At 36.7% G+C, this 17,692-nt stretch overlaps 1 protein-coding gene across 1 annotated transcript in view; it reads right to left on the bottom strand.

Annotated features, from left to right (window-relative positions):
- LOC309805387 (uncharacterized protein) overlaps window positions 1-17,692 on the bottom strand; it is a gene marked incomplete at both ends in the record, with an annotated part of 111,545 nt that overhangs the window by 76,480 nt on the left and 17,373 nt on the right. The window contains 2 exons of the mRNA XM_082623304.1: window positions 4,213-4,380; window positions 16,889-17,080. Of these exons, the coding sequence (XP_082479430.1) occupies window positions 4,213-4,380; window positions 16,889-17,080 (360 nt within the window). The remainder of the gene's footprint in view (window positions 1-4,212; window positions 4,381-16,888; window positions 17,081-17,692) is intronic.

Genomic DNA, 17,692 nt, shown 5'->3' with positions numbered 1-17,692 from the left:
AAATGCCATTAGGCTAATAAAGATATCTTTCAGTCTTAAAGCTATTCATTTGCCTCCAACTCACGTTTCCTCCCAATCTCCATCTTCTTCTATTGATGTCTCAAAATCGCATAGTTAAAAACATGTATCGGGTATATGTCTTAGTAACAGTAAGAAAGAAAAACTAGCACATTCTTGAACTGAGGTTCAGTCCAATAAATAGTATAAAACTCACCACATTTAAACATTTTCTTTAGTTGCGTGTATGTGTATGTGTGCATATGTGTGTGTGTGTATACACACACACACACACATGAATTTTTTGGCAAAATTAAACAAATTTTCTTTTGTTTTTTAGCTAAAGCAAATAACAGTGAATCAACCAAATGCTTGTTCATTGATGACCACAAACAGTTGTAGAAATGGTGATAATTGTACTTTCTTACATCAGGTGTTAGCCAAGATACTGTGAGGGAGGAATTGTATTTTACCTAACTTAGTTTTTCATCTCCCTGCCACAAACAGTCAATACATATTGGTCAATTTAGTTAGTATATTATGAAATAGCAATTGTTTACAATTTATATAAAATATTTATAAATGTACACAGATGTGAATATGTATTTAATATTTAGTTAAAGCTCTCATAAAAATTAAGAAAAATAAGGATAGCAGATAGAAATAGTCAAGATAGATAAAAATAGTGCATTATAATTTTCACATATATAGTCTCATTTTATATTTTTATAACACTGTATGATAGAGAGATAATAACAGTAAATAAGTGACTTTTCTAAGGTCACATAGCTGGTAAATTACTTTTTATTCATTCATTCAACAAATATAAATTGGCTTCCTATAATGAAGCAGGCACAGTCCTTGGTGCTTAGAATACATCAATGAACAAATAGAGATCCTAACCCTGAAAATCCTATTTTCGGCCTGGTGTTTTTTTCCTATGCCATCCAATACTCAAATAAAAGTTAACTATAGAAAATTTTGTTTCTTTTTTAAAAAGTTTATGCCTAATTCTCAGTATCTATTTTTTTATAGTTGATTTACAATGTTGTGTTAGTTTCTAGCATACAGCAAAGTGATTCAGTTACACACACACACCACACACACACACAGATATATATATACATACATATGTATAAATACATACCTATATATACAATATATATTCTTTTTCAGATTCTTTTCCATTATAGTTCATTACAAGATATTGAATATAATTCCCAGTAGGATCTTGTTGTTCATCTATTTTATATATAGTAATTTGTGTCTGATAATCCCAAACTCCTAATTTATCTCTCCCACCACTTCCCCTTTGTTAACCATAAGTTTGTTTTCTATGTCTGTGAGTCTGTTTCTGGTTTGTAAATAAGTTGATTTGTATTATTTTTTTAGACTCCACATATAAGCGATATCACATGATACTTGTCTTTCTCTGTCTGGCTAACTTCACTTAGTATGATAATCTCTAGGTTCATCCATGTTGCTGCAAATGGCATTATTTGATTCTTTTTTATGGCTGAGTAATAGTCCATTGTATTCAAGTACCACATCTCCTTTATCCATTCATCTGTCAGTGGACATTTACGTTGCATCCATGTCTTGGCTATTGTAAACAGTGCTGCAATGAACATTGGGGTGCATGTATTTTTTCAAATTAGAGTTTTCTCTGGGTATATGCCTAGGAGTGGGATTGCTGGATCATATGACAACTCTATTTTTAGTTTTTTAAGGAACCTCCATACTGTTCTCCATAGTGGCTGCACCAATTTACATTCCCACCAACAGTTCCCTTTTCTCCATACCCTCTGCAGCATTCATTATTTGTAGTCTTTTTGATAATGGCCATTCTGACTGGTATGATATAATGCCTCATTGTAGTTTTGGTTTGCATATCTCTAATAATTAATGATGTTGAGCATCTTTTCATGTGGCTGTTGGCCATCTGCATGTCTTCTTTGGAGAAATGTCTATTTAGGTCTTCTGCCTATATTTTGATTGGCTTGTTTTTTTTTGTTGTTGTTATTGAGCTGTATAAGCTGTTTGTATATTTTGGAAATTAATCCCTTGCCAGTTGCATCGGTCGCAAATATTGTCTCCAAGTCTATAAGTTGTCTTTTCATTTTATTTATGGTTTCCTTTGTTGTGCAAAAGCTTATAAGTTTGATTAGGTCCCATTTATTTGTTTTTGCTTTTATTTTTTTTGCCTTTGGAGACTGACTGACCTAAGAAAGCATGGCTACAATTTATGTCAGAGAATGTTTTGTCGATGTTCTCTTCTCGGAGTTTTAAGACATGGTGTCATGTCTTATAGTCAAGTCTTTAGCCATTTTGAGTTTCCTTTTGTGTATGATATGAGGAAGTGTTCTAACTTCATTGATTTGCATGCAGTTCATCAGCTTCTAATTTAATTTTCAAAAATTCTACTCTAAATTCCTTAAGTTTTAGAATCAAAGTCTCATGCTTGCTTTTCAATGAATGGTTAATCTCAATTAATTCATATTATGAAATGAGTATAAATAAATATTCTAAATGTGCAATATACAAATCTTGTCTTATGCATGTGCATAGGAACTCAGAGTTACAACTTTTCCTCATTAAAATCCTCCAATGCCGAATTGCATATTTATAAGAAAAAATTAAGAAAGGCTCTATTTTACTCTACACGTAAAACAAATGATGATCTTATATGTAACAACAATTAATCTTGTCTGCATAAATGGGATTAAGGTAAAACTAAGCACATTTTGATGCCTGTACTGAAAATTTAAGTACCTCTTTATGCAATAGAATCTATCATACTCATACCTGTCACTTCTGTGTATCTTTAGCAACTTCCCCCAGTTCCTGGGCCACAGTAGGCAAGGTATTTGTTGAACGCCAATGATTGTATAATTAATTTAAAACATTATTTTTAATCTGAATCTTTGCTTGCTTGAGTTAAATTGTTTACAATTTATCAAAGTCATTTATTTATACCAATAAAACAGAAGTTTATAAAAGCTCTACACCTTAAATTTTGCAGCAAAGATTGGACTGAAGTAATAATTTCACATGCTGAAAGTTGTTATTCAGGTATAAGCTTTAAAAAATATCATTATGCTGTTATTGCATTAGGGAAATATCAATAGTTTTAGTAAACTAAATTTTAATCTCTTAAAAAGCATCATGAAACTATTAGAATATAATGACATCTGCAAAAACACATGAAAATATTTTATTAAATGAAAGTATAATTATTATATAATTATATTATTAAATATAAATCAGGCTATATAATTTAATAATTGTAGGGTCCTTACCAGCTACTGGTAGGGGTTCTTTCTTATATATCAAACTGTATACATGATAATATGAAATGCATATTTCATATGCATTTAAAAACAGGACTAGACCTATGTATAATAAAAAGAATGCAGAAACAATAAAATGGTCATATTCCAGTGCTGGAACAATAAATGATTTGTTACTTGTTTATACTTTCCAGTACATTTTTTAAAAAATAGTAAGCATTTTTTTAATGGTTCTGAAGAACCTAGGGACAGGACAGGAATAAAGACGCAGGTGTAGAGAATGGACTTGAGGACACGGGGAGGGGAAGGGTAAGCTGGAACGAAGTGAGAGAGTGGCATGGACATATATACACTACCAAATGTAAAATAGACAGCTAGTGGGAAGCAGCTGCATAGCACGGGGAGATCACCTTGGTGCTTTGTGACCACCTAGAGGGGTGGGATAGGGAGGGTTGGGAGGGAGATACAAGAGGGAGGGGATATGAGGATATATGTCTATGTATAGCTGATTCACTTTGTTATGCAGCAGAAACTAACACACCATTGTAAAGCAATTATACTCTAATAAAGATGTTAAAAAAATATAAATCTTAAATCATGGTTAAAAAAATAGTAAGCATTTTTTAGTCATAGAATGAAAAAGATTCTTGACTCTTCTTACATTAATCTTTAACTCCAACTTTGGAATTATTATTCTGTTTTTGAGTGAGTGCTTAAGACAGTTTGTATTTTAATAGCTTCAGATTCTTTCACAATATTAAGAAGTTCTATATATACACACACACACATACACATATACATACACACATACCCATACTTCTCTCCAAATGCTCCACCCAGTGTGCAAGTTTGCCGACTTTAGAGACTTGCCTGGTTACAGGTTCTCTAGGACATATTCATTTTACCATAATTGTAGGGTCCTTACCAGCTACTGGTCGAGGTTTTTTACTAAGACATCTGGGGCTGTCATCAGGATTCCCATCATCCCCTTGGAAAATCCATGCTGCTGAATGGAAATTCTCTGTGTAGAATCCCTGTGCTTCAATACCAACTCGAAAGCCAAGATCCACAGAACAGCCGTCTTCTGAGGTGACTGAGGAGCAGAAAAGGTGATAACGTGAATTATGGTCTGGGAAGAAAGATGTGCACATGCTGATGGCCGAGGTAAGAAAGCTCCTGAATGTGTGCAGGGGCGAAGTCTATACTAAAGGCAGTGTCATCCTGGAAAACAAGTAGCTCAGTTTTTAAACAATTCTCTTGGGAAGAACTTGTATAGTCCTAAAATATCATAAGTAAAGTAGGCATTGCTTGAGGGCCTATTCTGTGGGAGTCAGTGTACTAAAGACAGCACTACAAATCCTTTTGCTGAGGAGATGTTTCTGCGACTTATGTATTAGTATCTAGGGGTCAAGAGGAAGCCACATAAGACTGAGAATTAGCTTTAGAATCCCTTTCAAAATTCCAGGCACAGGGGAAGAAAAATCACTATTGCTTCTCTGTGCTAAAAAGAAGGTGCTGCAAAAAACATACATTCCTAGAAAACTCTCCGTGCTCTTACATGTAGAATGAAGCATATAGGGAGGCAAGTAAAGTTTCATCTGACAGTTTCAGTCATAGCAATTTACAGTTTTCCATGTATTTGGGAGTTTCTTGGATTGTATAGAAGGCTATGCCAGTTAAGGAAATGAGAGTGCATTTCTATTTTATCTTCCAAGTATTTCTTTGTGGTCCTGTTTGAAACCTGAATAAAGTCATGCCCCAAGCCTTTGAGTCTTTCAAGGATACAAAATTGAGAAGCACTACTTTATAACCAAAACATACTTTCAGGAGAAACACAGGTCCTTTACTTACATTTCTTAATGATCATGAAGGGAGTAGGGTTTGAAGATCACAGAATGATTCTTAAACAACAGCAACAACAAAACACTTCTCTTATAATGTCTTCTCACATACTATAGTTGCTCCCATGTGTTTATCTTAAAAATTATAGGTAAAACCTTTTACTTACTCCCCTCATCATGTCCAGCAGTAATCAGCTGGACTTTTGCTGAAGGTCAGTTATATAAACCCCAGAAAGAAAGGTTCTTTTGCTGTCACTGATTTTCTCTGGAGACTCATTCCTAATGGTTCTTGCCCTCGGCCCTACATTTCCACCTCTGCTCTCCTAGTACTGGACTGAAGGGTGTAAATGTTAGTTGTCCTGATACATAGATAAATGCAACAGTAAGTTTCTAGCTCAAATATTTGTTTAACTTGTGTGGAAATGGTCAGGGGTGACAAAGAATGCTACAGCATGGTCTCTTGCAGACAGTCAAGAACAAACCACAGGACTTCCCTGGTGGCGCAGTGGTTAAGAATCCACCTGCCAATGCAGGGGACATGGGTTCGATCCCTGGCCTGGGAAGATCCCACATGCCGTGGAGCAACTAAGCCCATGAGCCACAACTACTGAGCCTGCGCTCTAGAGCCTACGAGCCATAACTCTTGAACCCATGAGCCACAACTACTGAAGCTCGTGCTCCTAGAGCCCGTGCTCTGCAACAAGAGAAGCCACCGTAATGAGAAGCCTGTGCACCGCAACGAAGAGTAGCCCCACTCGCCGCAACTAGAGAAAGCCCGCGTGCAGCAACAAAGACCCAACACAGCCAAAAACAAAACAAAACAAAAAAACAAAACCCAAATGTTTTTAATGCTTGTTCTTATAGTTTTTATTTTATATACCAAATACAAGTTCATTAATCACTTGATATTAATTCACAATGGTTTAAATGATTTTAGATATATTTATTCATTTATTACTCATGTATTGAGTTGAGTTAATTTAAAATAATTGTTACTCTGTCATGAGCAAGGTACAATTTTAGGCATAATGGGGATAGAAGGATGAGTAAGATATAGGACTCAGGATGCAGTAAGAGAGTTCAGAGGAAGGAGAGTAATTGTGGCTGTAGGGAAGGGAAGGATTAAAGGAAGGAGGAGTGGGCAAAATTTCTACAGGATGATGAGGTTATGGATTGGTAGATAAACAGGATATGGACAGGTGGCCCACAGTAGGGAAGTAGGTACTGGAAAGATAGACCATGTTGATTGAATAAATATAATTTTGGTGTGTGAAAATAAAGGGGATGTTATATAGTAATATTATGTAATGATAAAGTTGAAATGTAAATGATATGAGAATGTTATGGGGCATCTTGTTTATTGAAATAAAAGTGATAACTTTCGAATAGATTACTTTAACTCAAGATATAGAACACCTTCCACATATCATATTTCAAAATTCCTTAAGTATGTTTGCACTCATTTTTTGAATAAATCTGAGTGCGACATTTGACTTTAAACGGTAGGAAGAGTAAACCAAAAAATTATAATAATTCATTGACCTGTCTCTCTGAGCTTTAAGCCTAAATCAAAGCTGCTTCCTACATACTTGCTAAAGTTACAGAAGCCCTAAAGGCTTTTAAAGTGTCATCCATTATTTGATTTATTTCTTATATCCTTGGCCTTAAATATTCAGTTATATTTTAATATTTATGAATATAACATATGTAGATTCCTGGGCAAGGATTTATCTTTATTTTTTTTTTTTCTGAGCGGGAGCTGTCCATGTTGGACGGGTAATCATCCCCCCTATCATGTAAAGGTCTGAGGGTGGGCCTTTAAATTATAATCATCTTTGTTTTTGTCAGCCTGCATGAGACTGTTAAAACAGCTCACTTACTTATAAACAGATTTGATTATGTGGATGAGCAGTTCTCTGTTCATTCAGTTACCAGGACAGAGCTAATCAACATATTCTTACATAAACTGAAACATAAAATTTGTGTTAACATCCAGTGAAGCAGCACGCCACACACCTGCTGCAGCTTTGAGCTGCTAGATTTCTCAACTGCCCTTTTGGAACTTTGAGCCAAAGAGAAAACAAATCCAAATGTTTCTGTCACCAAAATTTGGTCATCTAAATTTGGCTTGCTAGATGAGCCTTTTAATAAATGAAACTTTAAAACAGAATGAGCTCTTTTTAAAAAATTTTTTTACAGTAGGTCCTTGTTGGTTATCTCTTTTAAATATAGCAGTGTGTACATGACATGTACACAGAGTGAGCTCTTAAATATGCTCAGTATGACAGAAATTGTATGTGCACTTCTTTGCTCTTGAAAAATTTAAATACTTCCTTTTTGGGACTTGAGAATCAAAAAGATAAAATACTCAGCTCACTTCCAGGTGTCTTTAGACATTCTCATATCTCTTTCATTCTACTGTATTACTTGACGGTAAGAAAAAAGTGGTATCTAATGAAGTGAGACTCTGTTTGGACATTTCCAGAGAGAGACCGGGTCAGATATGAATAATCCAACCAGAGGCAGTGAGTTGTGTTGTTCAAGAGGGTGGATTCCTGGTCAGAAGGTCTGGTTTGAAACCCAGCTCCACCACTATTTATAGCAAAGTGACATTCGGCAAGTCACTTATTCTCTCCATGATGCAGATTCCCCACTTGGTAAAGTCAGGATGAAAATACAGCACTTAACTAATTTATATTGTAAGGACTGGCATAGCAAGCACAATGTAATTGTTAGCTCTTATTATTAGAAATGGAAGTTCTTTTATTGTGTAAATACAGTTCCATAAAAATTCTTATTGCTGAATGAAATAAGGGAAATGCTATCAAGTATCCTCACACAATTAGACCCAAATTCTTGCCACATCTGTTTGTAATACAGGAACCATTTGAGATTATAAATATCAGAGCTCCATTTTGCAGACCCTTCTGACTTCCGTTTACAGCCTTCAAGTTATTTACCTGGTGTGCCTTAGTCAGCATTCCCCACAGCCTAGATGGATTGATCAACTGTGTCCACAGACATAAATATGTCATTCCTAATGTCTTTTCCAGTTATTATGTAGGAAGTCAGAGATGAGTGAGATTAACAGACTGAGAAACACCAGCTGTAATGATGCTCGATAAAGCTGTCAGATTTGAATTCATGGATTAGTAGCATATCCTGACTCTATAAATGAGATAAAATTTAAACCATACACTAAACAATATTAGTTCCAGCAGCTCTTAGTGAATTGCAGTCTCTACTGAAAAGTTTCTGAGGAAATACAATATGCCTTCTGAGTGTCTTTGCCTTGGGTAAACTGAAAAATAAAATGGCAGTTCAATTCCCTCATGTCTAATCTGAAACAAATTGTTAGTATAAGTTTTCATTCAAAACAGAATTCACCCCAAAGGAAACAATCATTGTTTTAATTAAAATGACTATGTTATTTTGGCTTGAATTTGAATTTATATAAGTTATACAGCCCATTCCTGTGTTGTTTCAAGTGGATACTGGTAAATGTTTAACAAGTGACTCTCCAAAAGGGATAAAAAACAAGCCCTGATTTGTAGTGTTTACCAGTTTCCATTGAATAGATACTCCCATCATGGCCAATTTCAAGCTACCAAACTGATGTTACTGAACTGCAGTGTTAAGGGAAAAAAAGTGCACAGTTGGCTATCGTGAACCACTGTGAGTTGATTCCAACACACCTGTAGTTCCTTTTTCTGCAGAGCAGACATGAACATGAAAGAGCATTGGTAGTAGAGAATTTGTCCATAAAACAAAGGATTTCAAGTTGTTTGCTGTGGAGTATGTAATAGAAGCCCTTTTATGTAAGGGACTTGAGCATCCAGGGACTTGTTATCCACAGGGGTGGGGTCCTGGAAACAATCCCTTGTGGATTCAGAGGGCCAATTATATTGCTTTTGTGTGGGTATATTCTTTGGGGGACCTGGAAGAGTAGGGCCAATGGCAATTGTATCTGATTTACATGCGTAACACAAGATTTATATTCTTAGGTGAAAAGGAAGAAAATTTTCAAAGACTGCAAATTAATCAAACAAAAGGCCAAGGAAAACATGAATGATAGTTCAAGAATATTGCTGTCTTGGAAATCCAGTTTGGGGGAATCCACCTTAGTGAAATTTTGTCTGTTTATTTACCTTAAGGCTAGGGAAGATTCGAGTACACTGAGAACAAAACCTCTATTCTTTTTTACAGCTTGGACACTGAGGACCAAAACCACCTACGCCCACACATCTTACTGTCTGAATTACATGACCTTATTTCACATTATCAACACATTTTACACTCCAGAAGACTCTTGACCAGGCAAATACCTTTATCGTTCATTACAGGAACTTCTGTCGCACCGTCAACTCTTCAACAGAATGCACCAATAGATAGTTTATTTCCTTAGTCTCTTTGAAACACTCAAAATCCTCACCTTGCCATTTCCCTAAGTCCTGATCTTTTAAATCACGATCCTTACCCATTTCCAATCAAGCTCTCACATTGAAAGACCTGCCTTAAATCAAATTTCTAATTCTCTGTAAAATCGGACTTTGCCTTTCCCCCTCTGAGGCACTACCAAACCTCTGTCAAGGGGGCATATCCTCCCTTATCTCTGTAAGCAATGGACAGCTCTCTCTTATCAATATGTAATGTAGGTGATATTTGATCATTGCTATAATGTGAGAACAGAGCACTGGTATGTCATAAGGTTGTGGCATGAAATAGGTGACACACTCAAATGAGTAATTTGAGGAAAGTTTAATAAAAAACACTATTTACAAACTGTGGACAGAACTTAAGGAAATCAGGTGTGATAGACCAGTCCATCTAAGACTAAAACAGTAAGGGGGGAAGCAGGTACCAGTTACCAGACCCCAGAGCCATAGAAGGCAGTGTGGAGAGGACTGCTTTATAGGAGTGTGACTTTAAGGACACAAGCAGCCTTTGGTACACCACAGCGAGAGATCTGGGGCAATAATACCAGAATCTCACTCTCCCTCCAGGCTTCTGCTGCTCTTCCCTACTGGCCAAACCCATAGGAAGCCAGGGGGCAAATACACTCCTTGATATAGTCCATAGTGGTGAGACTCCTGGGGCAGACAGTAAGGTGGAGAAGGGTGCAGAAGGAAGCTAGAGGGGCAAATGGAAGCTATCGCAGACATGGATTCAAGATAGTGGAGTAAGCACAGACCCTGTATCCCATTTTGATAGGAATGCTAGAAAACATGTTTTTGGATAGGTCCTGATTCCCGCAAGGTCTTTTATTTTATGAACACTGTGATAAATTCAATTGCACTTATGTAGAAACAGGGGTTGCAGCTGAAGTTTTCTGCATAATGAAGGAGAGAGGTATTTCAAAGTCCACAGGAAAATTAGGAAGGAAATAGAGAATGTGTGTGTGCCTATAGTATAGTAACTGTTTTAAGATCTATAGATATGTTTGGAAGAAAGAAGGGAATTCTCAGTACTACCTAATAACTGGGAAAAACCTGAAATCCGGAATCAAACTATAAGCCATGGAATGAAATCACAGCGGAGGATATATGTGAGAGGTGTTTTTTGTGTGTTTTTTCTTGTTTTCCTGTTGAAATATATTTGACATATAACACTGTAAATTTCAGGTGTACACATATTAATTTGATACATTTATACATTATGATTGCCATTGTAGTGACAATTAGCACCTCTAGCACATTAACATAATTATCCTTTCTTTTTAGTGGTTGGAATTATTAAGTTCTAGTCTCCGAGCAAATTTGATGATTATAATGCAATATTATTATCTATATTCACTATACTGTGCATTTTACCTCTAAGATTTATTTACTACTCTTTGCAAGTTTGTACCCTTAAACAACATCTATCCTATCCCCCCACCCCCATCCCCTGGTAACCACCATTTTACTCTCTGTTTTTACGAGTTTGGCTTTTTTAGATTCCACATATAAGTGATATCATACAGTACTTGTCTTTCTCTGTCTGACTTATCTGTGAGGAAGTTTTGATGCAGAATGGTGGGAGTAGGACAAGAGTGAGAACTGAGGAGCTAGAGAGGCCCCAGGTACAAACAACAGGGCAATCAACTGGAGCACCATGACAGAAACAGCAGGTAGTTTGATGTCTGTGCATCCCTCACTTAGAAACTCCACCATGAGTCAAGTAGCAGCAGTGATTATATCTGCCTCTAGCCAAGAAAAAATGAATGTTTAAAAAAGTAACAGATTGAGGACAGAGGACACCCAGATGGGATACAGAATATCCTGTGCGGGGGTAAGGCATTTATTGTAACCTGAAGCATTCTTACTTACACAGAGTATAGCAAAAATCATAGTGGAGCATTTGCTACCTGCCCAGGTATTCAGTAGGAGGCGTTACGTAAATAGGAAATTTGAAGCAAAAAATAAGCATCCAGTCAAAAATCACAAAGCCATTTGGGAAAAACCAGCACTATGAAATAAAGATAACTCAGCAAATGTGAAATATGTACTGAGGAAATAGTTGATAGAGCAATTAGATTAAAACTTTATATAATTCATTTAATGTTCTCAGAGGTAAAAATGTATTAAAAAATAAAAATAGATCAATAAAAGGAAACATCTGAAGATCCTTTGAAATTAAGAAAGAGTTGTTGAAATAAAAACATTAAAAAAAGGCTAAAGAGAAGGAAGGATTTGGATGCAAGGTGAATTGTTAAGCTGAAAGATAGGGCTAAGGAATTCTCTCAGAATGTAGCACAAATTGATGAAGAGATGCAAAGTACAAAAGGAAGGTTAAGCTATCTGGAGGATAGATCTATAAATTTAAATGTCTCTCTGAAAGGGGTGACAGCAGGAGAAAATAGAGAGAGCTCGTATCTGTGAATTTATGAGACTTGAAGAAAGATATGAATCATCAGCATGTAATAGCTTATGGGATGCCAAACATGAAAATATATTTAAAATACACATACTGAGATACATACTAGAAAAATTTTAGAATAGCAAGAATAAAGAGAAAACCCTAAGAGGTAAAAGAGACAAAAATTGGATTAATGACCGAAGCTGTGAGAATGAGATTGGATTCAGACTTCTTTCTCATCAGCCCTGCTGGTTACTGGAAGATAGTGAACCAGTTTCTTAAATAATCTGAACCTAGAATTGTCTACCAAACTATGCCAAACTGTCATTCAGAATTAAGAAGGAAGTGAGTACATTTTCAGATATATAAGGTCTGAGTTTACCTCCCAAAGAATCTCTCTGAAAAAATTATTAGAGGATAACTATAGTAAGAAGAAAAAGAAAGCAAATCCTGTTGGAAGTAATTGGTACAAAAAGCAGTGATGAAGAAACATTAATGAACTATATTAAGTATTGATTATTAAAAGTAACAATTAAAAAAATCTAAATCAAATTCTAGAATATATCAATCCAGAAATTGATAAGGGGAAGGGGAAGTGAGAGTGGAATAAAATGAACATTACAACAAAATGTGTAGCTGTGGAAATATATTATTGGAAGTCTGATATAAGAAAAGTATTCTCCAGGGAGGTATTTCAAGAGTCTGTGAATAACAGAGTGATAATAAAACAACCCTATACAGTAGTATATGTAAGAATAAAAATTTAAGAAATAGGTGAAGGGGATTAAGAAGTAGAAAACTTTAGTTATAAAATACAAAAGCCAGAGGGCTGCAATATACAGCATAAGGAATATGGTCAATAATATTGTAATAACTTTATATGGGGACAGATGGTTACTAGACTTATGGTGATCCTTTCATAATGTAGGCAAATGTCAGATAATTATGTAGTACACGTGAAACTAACATAATATAGTATGTCAACTACATTTCAATAAAAAACAAACAAAAATACCATTGGGGGAAACTGGGCTCTCTCTATTTTTTCTAACAACTGCATGTGAATCTAGAATTACTGCAATAAAATTTCAATTAAAAAAAAAAAAGATTCCAGATCTTGAGTCCTTGCTGCCAAATAGGAAGAAGAAACTAGAGGGATTAGACAATGATCAAGAGACAAGAACAAAACTCTGAGGACAAAGTGGAACATTTACATTGTATTCTTCACTGTTCACATGCATGTAAGAACACTGTGGTGGGATAATACAGTACAGTGTTTAATTATTTAAATTACTTATAATTTTGCCACACATTTATAGCTACATTCAATCTCTAACCTGTGCCAGCTCTCTAACTCACTCTGGATAAGTTATACCACTGTCTTCCTGAACTGTACTTGGGTCATTCCAGGAGCTTGTCCATAGGACATAACCTAGGACACTCACACGCTCACTATTGTCTCTATCATAGAGACACCGTTCTCTGCGTCACAACTCTTTTGGGTTCCTGGACCTAATTCCAACGTATGCGTGTGTGTGTGCGGGTGGTGGTTTCCCCACATCAACAAGAAGCAATTCTTAGAAACCGCATGGGTGAACTACAGTTCAACTCAATTCTGACACTACCTACCAAATACAAAGGTTAAGCGTTCAGTCTTAAAAGACTGCCTCCCCCACCCCTCCACCTCCCCACTTTAGCTGCCAATCGCAAGTCCAGCTTGTTACCTGTACTTCTGACCCACCAGCTAGGTTCCAATGACCTCCATGTGAATTAATATTTTAGAGCAGCTCACATAACTCCGAGAAGCATTTTACTTACTAGATCACCAGTTTATTATTAAAGGATACTACAACTCAGGAAGAGCCAGATGGATGACATGCATAGGGCAAGGTATGGTATGGAAAGGAAATGGTATGGAGTTCCATGCCCTCTCTGGCTGTGCCACTCCCCCAAATCTCCACATGTTTACCAACCCAGAAGCTCTCTGAACCCCATCCTTTCAAGATTTTTATGGAGGCTTCATTACATAGGCATGATTGATTAAATCTTTAGCCATTGGCAATTGTTTCAACCTCCAGCCCCTCTCCCTCTCCAGATTGGGGCTGGGAAGATGGGGGTGAGGCTAAAAATTCCAACCCTCTAATCATGTGGTTGGTTCCCTTGGCAATCAGCCCCACCCTGGATTACCTAGAGGCTGGATCCCTGGTCGGGGAACTGCGATCCCACATGCCATGCAGTGCGGCCAAAAATAAAAAGAAAAAAATTTTAATGTGGTATTCATTAGTGGCCCCCCTCCATTTTTTAAACCCGTATTTCCTTCAGTTAAATTTCCTCATTGATGACTTATTTACTTTCCTTTCTCAGTTTGCCATTGATTGTGGGACTGAGATGTAGGGATTCAGAAGAGGCCTCCCCAAGATGTGCCAGTTTGGCATGTGGATTTCTTTCAGCTAAAGGCAGTGGAACCCTCTGAGCTCAAGAGAATACTGCCCCTCCCTCAACTACCTAGAAGAACTTAAGTTGGGGATTTTTCCCAGAGAAAAAGCTATTGCCAGAGATAAGTTTTATCTAAGTGGCCCCCTCTTTATGGCAGGGCAAACATCTAATTACCAAACCTCTGCTCTTCTTATCATCCCATGAATGACCCTCCTGTTCTTGAAAGCCCCAGGCACCTATCCCATTTCTTAGCTCAGGATGGCATATATACCTCATTTTATATTTCCACCTTTTTTTTTTAAAGTTTTTTGGCCGCACTGAGAGGCATGTGGTTCTTAGTTCCCTGACCAGGGATCAAACCCACACCCCCTACAGTGGAAGGGTGGAGTCTTAACCACTGGACCACCAGGAAAGTCCCTTACATTTCTGTCTTTGAATCTCTCAAAGAGATTCAAAGACATCTCTGACCCCCAGGTATGTGTGGTCTCTGACCCTCTCATGTATGTGGGGTTCCCACACCTATGAAATTAAGTTTGATTTTCTCCTGTTAATTTGTCTCATGTCAATTTAATTCTTACGCCAGTCAAAAGAACATAGAAGGGTTGAGGAAGGTCTTTTTCCTCCTTGACAGAAGTATGATGCTGATTTAATAACATCTTTTCTTTTTTTTTTAATTAGTTTCTGCTTTATAACAAAGTGAATCAGTCATACATATACATCTGTTCCCACATCCCTTCCCTCATGCATCTCCCTCCCTCCCACCCTCCCCATCCCACCCCTCCAGGCGGTCACAAAGCACCGAGCTGATCTCCCTGTGCTCTGCGGCTGCTTCCCACTATCTATCTACCTTACATTTGGTAGTGTATATATGTCCATGCCTCTCTTTCGCTTTGTCACAGCTTACACTTCCCCCTCCCCATATCCTCAAGTCCATTCTCAAGTAGGTCTGTGTCTTTATTCCCGTTTTACCCCTAGGTTCTTCATGACATTTTTTTTTTTAATTCCATATATATGTGTTAGCATACAGTATTTGTCTTTCTCTTTCTGACTTACTTCACTCTGTATGACAGACTCTAGGTCTATCCACCTCATTACAAATAGCTCAGTTTCGTTTCTTTTTATGGCTGAGTAATATTCCATTGTATATATGTGCCACATCTTCTTTATCCATTCATCCGATGATGGACACTTAGGTTGTTTCCAGCTCCGGGCTATTGTGAATAGAGCTGCAATGAACATTTTGGTACATGTCTCTTTTTGAATTATGGTTTTCTCAGGGTATATGCCTAGTAGTGGGATTGCTGGGTCATATGGTAGTTCTATTTGTAGTTTTTTAAGGAACCTCCATACTGTTCTCCATAGTGGCTGTACCAATTCACATTCCCACCAGCAGTGCAAGAGTGTTCCCTTTTCTCCACACCCTCTCCAGCATTTATTGTTTGTATATTTCTTGATGATGGCCATTCTGACTGGTGTGAGATACACAAAAATAAGCTCAAAATGGATTAAAGACCTAAATGTAAGGCCAGAAACTATCAAACTCTTAGAGGAAAACATAGGCAGAACACTCTATGACATAAATCACAGCAAGATCCTTTTGGACCCACCTCCTAGAGAAATGGAAATAAAAACAAAGGTAAACAAATGGGACCTAATGAAACTTCAAAGCTTTTGCACAGCAAAGGAAACCATAAACAAGACCAAAAGACAACCCTCAGAATGGGAGAAAATATTTGCAAATGAAGCAACTGACAAAGGATTAATCTCCAAAATTTATAAACAGCTCATGCAGCTCAATAGCAAAAAAACAAACAACCCAATCCAAAAATGGGCAGAAGACCTAAATAGACATTTCTCCAAAGAAGATATACAGACTGCCAACAAACACATGAAAGAATGCTCAACATCATTAATCATTAGAGAAATGCAAATCAAAACTACAATGAGATATCATCTCACACCAGTCAGAATGGCCATCATCAAGACATCTTTTCAACAGCAAGAGAAAAAGTGCTATCTCACTAAAGTACGCATCTACTTAAAGACACTTTCTCATTTCAGAAATGTTAAAACAAGAAAAAAAATTGTTTCTTATAATCAAACATATTAATCTTATCTTTTTGCACTACAGGTATTTTTGTAAGCCAACTCAAATTCTTTGAAATAGGACACACATTTCATTGAGTAAAGAACCCTATATTTAGTTATTTCAGTTTCTGAAGAGAACAGTAGTCTTAGTAGGCAGTTGTGTGTTTTTGAAGAAGGTAATTTACCAAGTTTGGATTCCTTAGTGTGTAATAAAGGGTTGATTATTCTAAAAATATCTTTCATATGAAAGCACATAATTACCACATTGCCATGGTGGTATAAACCCTGGTCAAGCAACAGGGTTTATATTCTGAAGATAAGAGGGAGGGGATCTGGTTAAGCTTCAGTAGGTTGTTGCCTTTGCTCTGGTTTTGGAAAAGAAGGCATTAGTCTACTCACTGGATCCTTCAGTGATGTTGCTGGCAAACGAACTTCTTCCAGCTGAGCTGCATCTTTTACCATCTCTGAATTGCTCCCTCCTCCTGGCCCACTGGTCTACTGCTTCGTCCAGTGAACCATCACTGGCCCTTGTACCTTTTGGTGCCATTTCCTGGGATAACTTTCGGTGGCTGTTAATTTCCAAATTCCAATCTAGATTAAACCACATTAAGTATGAAAGTGAGACAGCATTTCAAGATAGAATTTCAAATATTCCAGTCTTTGAAACAGAATCACAGAAGACTAGAACTAAAATGATTTCATTCAACTCCTTCATGATTCACTTTCTAAATTTGTATTACTCAAAAAGAAGAAGAAGAAGAAGAAGGAGGAGGAGGGGGAGGGGGAGAAGAAGAAGAAAGAGCTGTATAGATTGAAAATAGACATATAGGAAAGGGGGGAATCACCATGCATTTCCTCAGTTGGATTCAATTCAGTAGATATTCCTTGGGCACCAGCAGTATGCCTGATACATTGTATTAGTCTATTAGTTGTTTTGGAGGATCACAGTGCAAATAAATTGTTAGTTATGTCCACTGAAAGTTCAATAAGACAAGATATGATTACCTGAATTAGTTAAATTATAGTCTTTGAAAACAAGTTTACTATTGAACTCAAGTCCTTTATGGTTTGACCTCTAATCATCACAAGACTACAAATTTCATGATACTTTTCTTGGTTCAAAATGAAGAAAAGGAAAAAAACCCCAAATTACATGAAGGCTTTGATAATTTTATATTTGAATAAATAACAACTTGAAATACT

The sequence above is a fragment of the Mesoplodon mirus genome (assembly GCF_964341445.2).
Source record: "Mesoplodon mirus genome assembly, chromosome: 5".
In the NCBI taxonomy this organism is placed as follows: Eukaryota; Metazoa; Chordata; class Mammalia; order Artiodactyla; family Ziphiidae; genus Mesoplodon; species Mesoplodon mirus.
This window is presented reverse-complemented; position numbering and strand designations above follow the sequence as displayed.